The sequence below is a fragment of the Hordeum vulgare genome, chromosome 7H (genome assembly GCF_904849725.1).
Source record: "Hordeum vulgare subsp. vulgare chromosome 7H, MorexV3_pseudomolecules_assembly, whole genome shotgun sequence".
NCBI lineage: Eukaryota > Viridiplantae > Streptophyta > Magnoliopsida > Poales > Poaceae > Hordeum > Hordeum vulgare.
Window position 1 is genome coordinate 485,288,683 of NC_058524.1, and position 7,924 is coordinate 485,296,606.

A 7,924-nucleotide genomic window follows, 5' to 3' on the forward strand; every position below is an offset into this window, starting at 1 on the left:
AGTTCCTGGAGATAATGCGGTGGAGCTGATCCTTGTTGCATGTTGGTATATATGGTGGGAACGGCGACAGATTTCACATGATGAGGAGGTTGCAACCCCGACACGATCTGCCTTACAAATTAGAGGGATTGTTGCCAATTGGTGTGCCGAGAAGAAGACAGTTCCTCAGAGGGATATTTGCTGGTCTAGGCCGGCATCGGGATGTATAAAATTGAACGTGGACACGCCATACCATGTGGACAGAGGGGTGGTTCATGTGGTGCAATTCTACGGGACTTCAAATGAGGGTTTATTGCTGCAGCGGTGGAATTCAGGCAACATGCTCTTATGCTCCTACGATGGAGGCATTAACTTTGCTACTAGGTTTACGACTTGCCGAGGGGTGGGTATTCTCGATATCAATATCGAGAGCGATTCTATGGAGATTGTGCAGGCTATACAGAATCCGTTCGAGTATCGGGCGTCGGGAGCAGCGATTACCGACGATTGTCGAAAGTTGATAAGTTCTTTTCGCAGGGTGACTGTAAGTCATTGTGTGCATGAAGCTAATGGGTGTGCCCATGAGCTTGCTCGTTTTAGTTTTGAGGGACAGGAATATGGGGTGTGGCATGATAAACCTCCAGACTTCCTGATCCCATTTATTGTAAAGGACATGCTACTTACCTAATAATACTTGCCGATGTTCAAAAAAAAAAAAGATGCAACCTAACAAACAGGCCTTAGGCCTTTTCCATGCTTCTGCACCAGAAGAGCAGGCTCTAGCCCATGAGCCCAACAAACTGGCTCTCGGACGGTCGGACCCAGTCCATCCGATCCGATCCCCTATCCGCAGCAGCTTCCCGCAACTCAGCCGGGAGCATCGTTTGGAATGGCGCTCGCTAGGGTTTCGTCTTCTTCCCTCCTCCTCCTCCTCCCCTCCTCCACCACCACCTCCTCCCTGCTCCATTCCTTCCTGCGCCCCTTCTCTACCTCCTCTGTGTCGACTCGTCGCCTCTCTCACCCAAGAAGCCTCCCCATCGATGCCAGTATTTCCCAAGCTTCTCCTCTCCCTCCTACTGCGAGGGAGGAGGGGGAGGTGGCGGGAGCCCCGAGGCCCACCTCCAGGCGGCCGTGGAAGCCCACGTGCTTGTACTACACCCAGGGAAAATGCACCATGGTGATTTTTCTTCCAGTCTGCTCCCCTCATTGTGGCTTGATTACCGGTTAGTTCTGTGTGCCGAGCCGTCTCTGTGTTCACGTAGGTAGTTATAAATTGGTTACATTTGCTAGCACATAGGAACTCAACTAATGCCAGGAGAAGTAGTCTTTGATGCTTATTTTGGGGTGAGGCATTGGTGAAATCATGAGCTTGGAACTGTAAGGAGTATCTTCTCGTCGTTGATGATTATTTTGCGTTTTCCTTCAGTTACACGGCCGGCAAGGTGGTATGTGGTTTCATAAAGCAAACATTTAGATCCAGATGCACGCCTTTGTAATTCAAGAGTGGCATGTGTTAGGATGATCAAACTTTGATTTAGACAGTGTAGCTATAAAACAGACATCATATTTTTTTTTTATTACTTGGTGAAGATTTAAAACATAGTATGCACTATGCAGAACTATTGTCCGGACTAACTACAAGGAAGAACTCGTCTTTCTAAAGACTGTAGGTTTGTAGGATGCTAACAGCTTCCGATATGGTAGGCTAGGAATGGAAGTATCTCTGGTGATTTAAGTTACTGGTATAATCAAGTTCAGTGATGGGCAAAATAAAGAAAAAGAGGAATTACTTATGGACTATGGAGTATTCACGTTGCCGCTGTCCAAGTTTACACAATGAGATTGTTTTACAACATTTTGATTTACTAGTTACAGCTAAATAAAACCTCCACATGTCACTAATGTTTTTAGCAGTTGAGGCGTTTTATGAGTTTTTAATGGTAAAACATGTTCTAGATTCAAGTCTCTGTACTGTATATTTTTTTTTCGAGAAAACGCAAAGACTCTGCGTTTCTTTTCATTGAAAAGTCTCTGTACTGTATATGACAACTATGAATAGTATATAAACTTATAATGATATTAGCTTTTTATGGAATCGGCTTGTATTATCTGCTACTAGTAAATTTTGTTATGTAATATCAGAATTAGGTTAGGATTACTAAATCAAGCAGAAGCAAATAAATAAAAAATATATGATAAAAGTTGTAGAATTTACTGGGAAAATGTCTAGAAGCCATGGGTTCTAGTAGTTTATATAAACATACTTATATGAGAAGAGCTGAACAGGATATTGAATTATCCTCTTCTATATACAACGGATGAGAGACAAGAATGGAATGCTGAAATTTGGACTGCTAGAAAATCTGGATACGACTCCCTAATAGGTTAAAGAACATTGCACTCGTGAACTCTTTGTCTTCTTAGAAGTACAATAAATCTTGTGGCATCAATATTAACTGATAGTTTTGTTTTAGGATGTACAATGTGGAAATTTACTCTATTTGTTATTTAGTATTGACAGTATGTCCTGTATCTGTTTAAACAGGTACGGATTCTTTAAAGCCCAATTAATACTTTATTCAGTGCATTCCGAACTAGTCTTGATGAGTACTCCAACTTTTACGTGGCATGGTAATCAGATGAGTTTTCACATTAGTAAATTAGTAAATTTTTGGGTTAGCGAAGCCGTGTCCATTCCGTTTGAATTTCCTTAAACAGATTTGTAGCCCTTAATAAAAATACTGCATTAATACTTGACTATTTAGTGAAAGCACTATTGTAATTTAGATTTGTATTTCCACAGATGGATGATGCTTTGCATGTTGAAAAATTCAATCATAATTTGTCGATGGATCTACCAGTGAATGCTTCAGCTGCAGATAAAGTGAAGCCTCAGAAACTGGATTATTTTTTAGTTCTTGATTTGGAGGGAAAGGTTGAAATTCTTGAATTTCCGGTTGTAATGATTGATGCCCATAGCATGGAGTTCATCGATTCATTTCACAGGTACAGCTTATTTGTAAGTCATGGAATATTATAGTTATTTGGTTCAATCTATATGCTTATTTGAATGACCATCGAGCTCTTTGGACCATAGATGACTCATGAGATTGCCAGCAAGGTATTACAAAAAATAGATTTATTGGCTGAGTGCTTTTAACATGTGCCTTCACCAAGTTCTTAACATATGTAACCAATATAACCGGGTGGATACTCAATGCACTGGTATAATATAATGGGAAATTACTTGGGATAGTCTCTGTAACAATCCCCCCCCCCCTCCGACACCAGGGTCCAGGGGATGTGCTATTGCATCTCCATTTTGCGGAGGTGGAGCCTGCTATTGCTTTGGCTGCTCTCACAAGTGGCAGAAGCTCATGCTCATTCTCTTTCTGACACCAGGGGCTGCTGCTAATGTATCTCGTTTTTTCAGAGGTGGCTGCTGCTGCTGCTCCATCTACTCTACGTTCCCTAATAGAATAAGATGTTGGTTTTAATTCCATAGGAATATACATACATAGATACATTACTTTAGAAGAAAATGAGTACAAGCCTGCTTACCATATAATCACTTCCAGGTGAGGTGACTGAGCGAGTACCGGTTACTGAGTGTTAGGACCTTCAACATTGATCTCTCTAGTCTACACTATGAATGTTCATTCAATCACCAGCAACTATTCTCAAGCTCAGACAGGGCATGAAAAATGTCCAGCTTAACATAAAGATGAAATCGAGAAGAAAAATGCTGTGTTGACCCTTTTTCTGGGGCATACGTGTTCCATATCTTTTTTTTCCTACTCTTCTATTGTTATGTTTCATACTGAGGAGACTAAGCAGATTAAGCTGTGAAATAATCAAATTAGTTAAAGGAGAGTACTAAAATACAAATTAAATGATTAGTGGGAAAGGTAATATTCTTAGAATTAGATGGGTACATAGAAACTGCCAGTGACGTTTATGTACTTGGTAAAACATCACTTTAGGGGGAGTCTATCAAGGGATCTATGGAGAACGATGGCAAAATATTGATCTAATGGTGAGCAGCACCAGCACTACATTTTTCCTGGTTATATGCATATGCACTCAATGCACTCAAGACTCAACCATGTTTTGATGTAGAAAATTCTTTTTGAATTTGCTATGTACTCAAAATGAGAACCAGTTCTTGAATGCATCAATTTCTTGTTTTGTACGATCTGATAAACCATAGGATATCAATACTTATGAAACATAATTAAGAGAATGTGAATATTTCCTTCTTATTCGTCGCCACAAGCTTGAATTCCACATTGAAATAAGTACATGAATAAGTAAATAAAATGCTGACACCAGAACATATGCCTCTTGTACAAGTTAGCTTCTTCTGTGCTGTGTTCGTCTTGCCTTATGCACAACTGTAGGTTGTGATAGTTAATACTCCTTCCGTCCCAAAATACTTGTCACGGGAATGGATGCATGTAGATGTATTTTAGTTCTAGATACATCCATTTTTATAAATTTGTGCGATGAGTAATTCCTGATGGAGGGAGTACATTTCTGGTATTTCCTTATTTCTTTTGACAGTATCATTAGCCGCTCGCCGACACTCTGCCCTCTTGTATGTTGTTTGTAGATTTGTACGCCCAACTGGAATGAGTGAGCAACGAATAAAAGAATATATAGAGGGGAAATATGGAAAATTTGGAGTTGACCGGTATGTGCATCACTATTTTGCTCTCTTCAGAACTATTTATTTTATGATTTGAGATATGAATTTGCAGAAGTAGCACACATTGACTTTGCTCTGTTAACATGTGAGTTCAAGATTTTTTTTGTTTGTTCAAACTTGTTTTGCTCTCTGTCTTATCGTGGATGTAACCTGTCACTTGGCTGGTCATAGGAAGCATATGATATGCAAATTTGTAATCACCTAGTGGTGGAGCTTGAACACAAATTAAGACATCATTCACGTGAGGATGCATTACATAGCAACAAGCCAACAAGGATGCATTAGTAGGATGCATATGCAACAACTTCTGCAGCATGGCATTAGATTATCACACTAAAATAGTCTAGAAGCCTGATGTGTGTATTCATTTGCTATCAATAATTTGAGTTACACATACTAACAACTTTATCTGTCGTTCAATGTTTAAGTGTATGGCATGACACTGCTATCCCTTTCGAGGAAGTTCTTCAAGAGTTTGAAGACTGGATTGGAGGTCACAAATTGTGGAAACAGAAACAAGGAGAATCCCTCAACAGTTCTGCATTTGTTACATGGTAAGTTAGGCTTCTAATACTACATTTTCTCAAAGAAAAATACCGTTATTCACAAGTCTCTTGTATTTTCTTCCAAATTATGATCATTGAGTCCTACAAGATAAAATTTCATTGTCTAGTATTAATTGACATGCCTTTGGTCTGAGCCAACCTAGCAGAGTTAACATTCCCAGACCAGATCTGTAGGCAAGGGTTGGGATCATGGATATTAAGAACTGATTAGAAATGTTACATGGAAATGGCAAAACGTGGAATTCCTGGCCGGAATTTCTTCAAGTTATCCACAAGTTCTGAGAACACAAAAGGGTCGAGATCATGGATATTAAGAACTGATTAGAAATGTTAAATGAAAATGGCAAAACTTGGAATTCCTGGTGGAAATTCTTCAAGTTATCCACAAGTTCTGAGAACACAAAAGTGCCTAGTAATATGGATTGGAGGTAGTACTCCCTCCGTCCCAAAATTCTTGTCTTAGATTTGTCTACATACGAATGTATCTATTCACGCTTTAGTATTTAGATACATCTATTTCTTGACAAACCTAAGACAATAATTTTAGGACGGAGGGAGTACTAGATTTGGAGATCAAACAACCTGTTACAAAATTGGTTTAGCCAGGAACCAGTGGGTTACTGCTTCTGGCTTAATTGTTTTTTGCCAAATGCAAAATGTATTTTATTAACCCAAGCTAGGTTTCCATGGTGGAATTTGTTTTCAGTGCTTCAGAAGTTCAGATTCTATAATGCGTCTCCATTCTCATGTTTCTGTCAATATACCAGTGGTAATTGGGATTTGAAGACGAAGGTTCCTGAGCAGTGTAAGGTTTCAAAAATAAAATTGCCATCTTACTTTATGGAGTGGATCAATTTGAAGGATATCTACCTCAACTTCTACAATAGAAGAGTAAGCGAATTAAATCCATGCTCGCTAGAATAAGGTTTCCGATTGTTCAGGAGGTGTTTATCTTCGAACTAAAGTGTGCACTCCATGGCTTGTGTTTTGCCAGGCAACTGGAATGATGACAATGATGAGGGAGCTTCAAATCCCAATTGTTGGAAGCCACCATCTCGGCATGGATGACACGAAAAACATTACAAGAGTTGTTCAGCGCATGCTTGCTGATGGTGCTGTGATACAAATCACCACAAGGAGGCAGCCGGATACGAACGACGTGAAATTCCTTTTCAAGAACAGAATCAGGTAACGGGATATCGTTGTGTGTGGATTTTACTCGTGCAGCTAGAAGATGAGAAGACAGCTAGAAGATGAGAAGACGCACTCCAGCGAAAAAGCATGGGAGTTACTGGGTCCAATCTAGCTACCTTTTGAAAAACCTAGTTGACATTGGCGTAAACATCCTGTTTTTTAGACTGAAAAAGCAACGGCGTGCGATGCATGGAGCTGCCTGTGAAGGGAGGGACCAAATGGCAAGTAGCACCTATCGTGTGCGATATCACCGTAGTGCCGTGTATCCTCCGTAGTCAGGCAAAGTACACATTGAGCAGTGTGTGGTAGTCACGAAAGTCTCGACGTGGCCTTCGCACCGGCTGATGCTTTGATAGCACCCATGTGAAGATGCACAGTTGCTGTGTACTCCTTGGATGGGGCGTGAAATGAATGGCGAACACATGTGTATTTATGTTATTGTACTGTATTTAGGAGAGATATGGTTCAGAGACTACCAAATGATTCACAAAGGCAATGTGTTTTACAGAGGGCATATCAGTTTTTTGGCTACCAGTTGGTCAACAGCCCGACGAGGTTAAACGGAGGGCGAAACCTAGATGAGATACTGGGGTCTTTGCAATGCAATGTTCTTAGTAAAATAAACTGATTTTTTCTCTAGCATTTTCCCTAAACCTAGATGACGATAAATGAAAATTTGATTTATTTCTCTAGGCATTTCCCCTAAACCTAGATGACGATAAATGAAAAATTGATTGATTTCTCTAGCATTTTCCCTCAACACCTTGCATTGATGTTACTAATCCAATCATGTTGTTCCATTGATGTTACTTTGGTGAGATGATTATGGTCCCTTGAGATTTTTCTTGAGAAATAATAGCGCTCATGTATTAACAAAATTGGTTATCATGGCTGGATGCCCAACCGTACTAGGGGTGTTTGTTTACAGGGATTTTTTTTATATCTGTCCCTAATAATAAAGCAAATTCGGTTTTTGGTCGTCCGTCATGAAGATTACCCTTAAATTTTGCATTTATTACACACCATGTCACTGGTAAGTAATAGAAAACGTTTCAGAAAGCAAAAAAAATCTTGGACTGGGCCGGCCCATGTAAAAACCTCCTATATTATGCTCTGCACGTTGGGAGAATATCCAGCACACCGTATGGGCCGGCCCATGCACAGGCGCCTGCTTTTAGTTCCGTTTATTTATTTATTTTCAGTTTCGTTTTATTTTTCTTTATTTTAAATAATTTAGAACATCAAATAATCTTTAAAAATTTAATAAACTGAAAATTATAAATCAACATATTTTAAAAAATAAAATGTTTGTGACTTCAAAAACTGCTCAGAGTTTTGTAAAAAATTACCGCATATACAATAAAATGTTTGTACAATAAGAAAAGTCCATGATTTCAAATACAATTCCATGTATTAAAAATTATTAAATGCATTTAACAAAATGCTTTCTAATTCAAAATACGTTAATGCATTTAAA

At 39.3% G+C, this 7,924-nt stretch overlaps 1 protein-coding gene across 3 annotated transcripts; it reads left to right on the plus strand.

Annotated features, from left to right (window-relative positions):
- Window positions 1–831: 831 nt before the first annotated feature.
- LOC123409951 (uncharacterized exonuclease domain-containing protein At3g15140) lies at window positions 832–6,961 on the plus strand. 3 transcript variants are annotated; one of them, XM_045102821.1, is made up of 6 exons: window positions 832–1,156; window positions 2,783–2,985; window positions 4,592–4,672; window positions 5,116–5,241; window positions 6,021–6,144; window positions 6,248–6,961. In XM_045102821.1, the coding sequence occupies exons 1-6, from the start codon at window positions 869–871 to the stop codon at window positions 6,443–6,445; spliced, it is 1,020 nt and encodes a 339-aa protein (XP_044958756.1). In that variant the 5' UTR covers window positions 832–868; the 3' UTR covers window positions 6,446–6,961. The 3 variants fall into 3 exon arrangements, with proteins under 3 accessions (XP_044958756.1, XP_044958758.1, XP_044958757.1); XM_045102823.1 differs by lacking the exon at window positions 832–1,156 and adding an exon at window positions 1,186–1,202; XM_045102822.1 differs by lacking the exon at window positions 832–1,156 and adding an exon at window positions 2,524–2,610.
- Window positions 6,962–7,924: the final 963 nt, after the last annotated feature.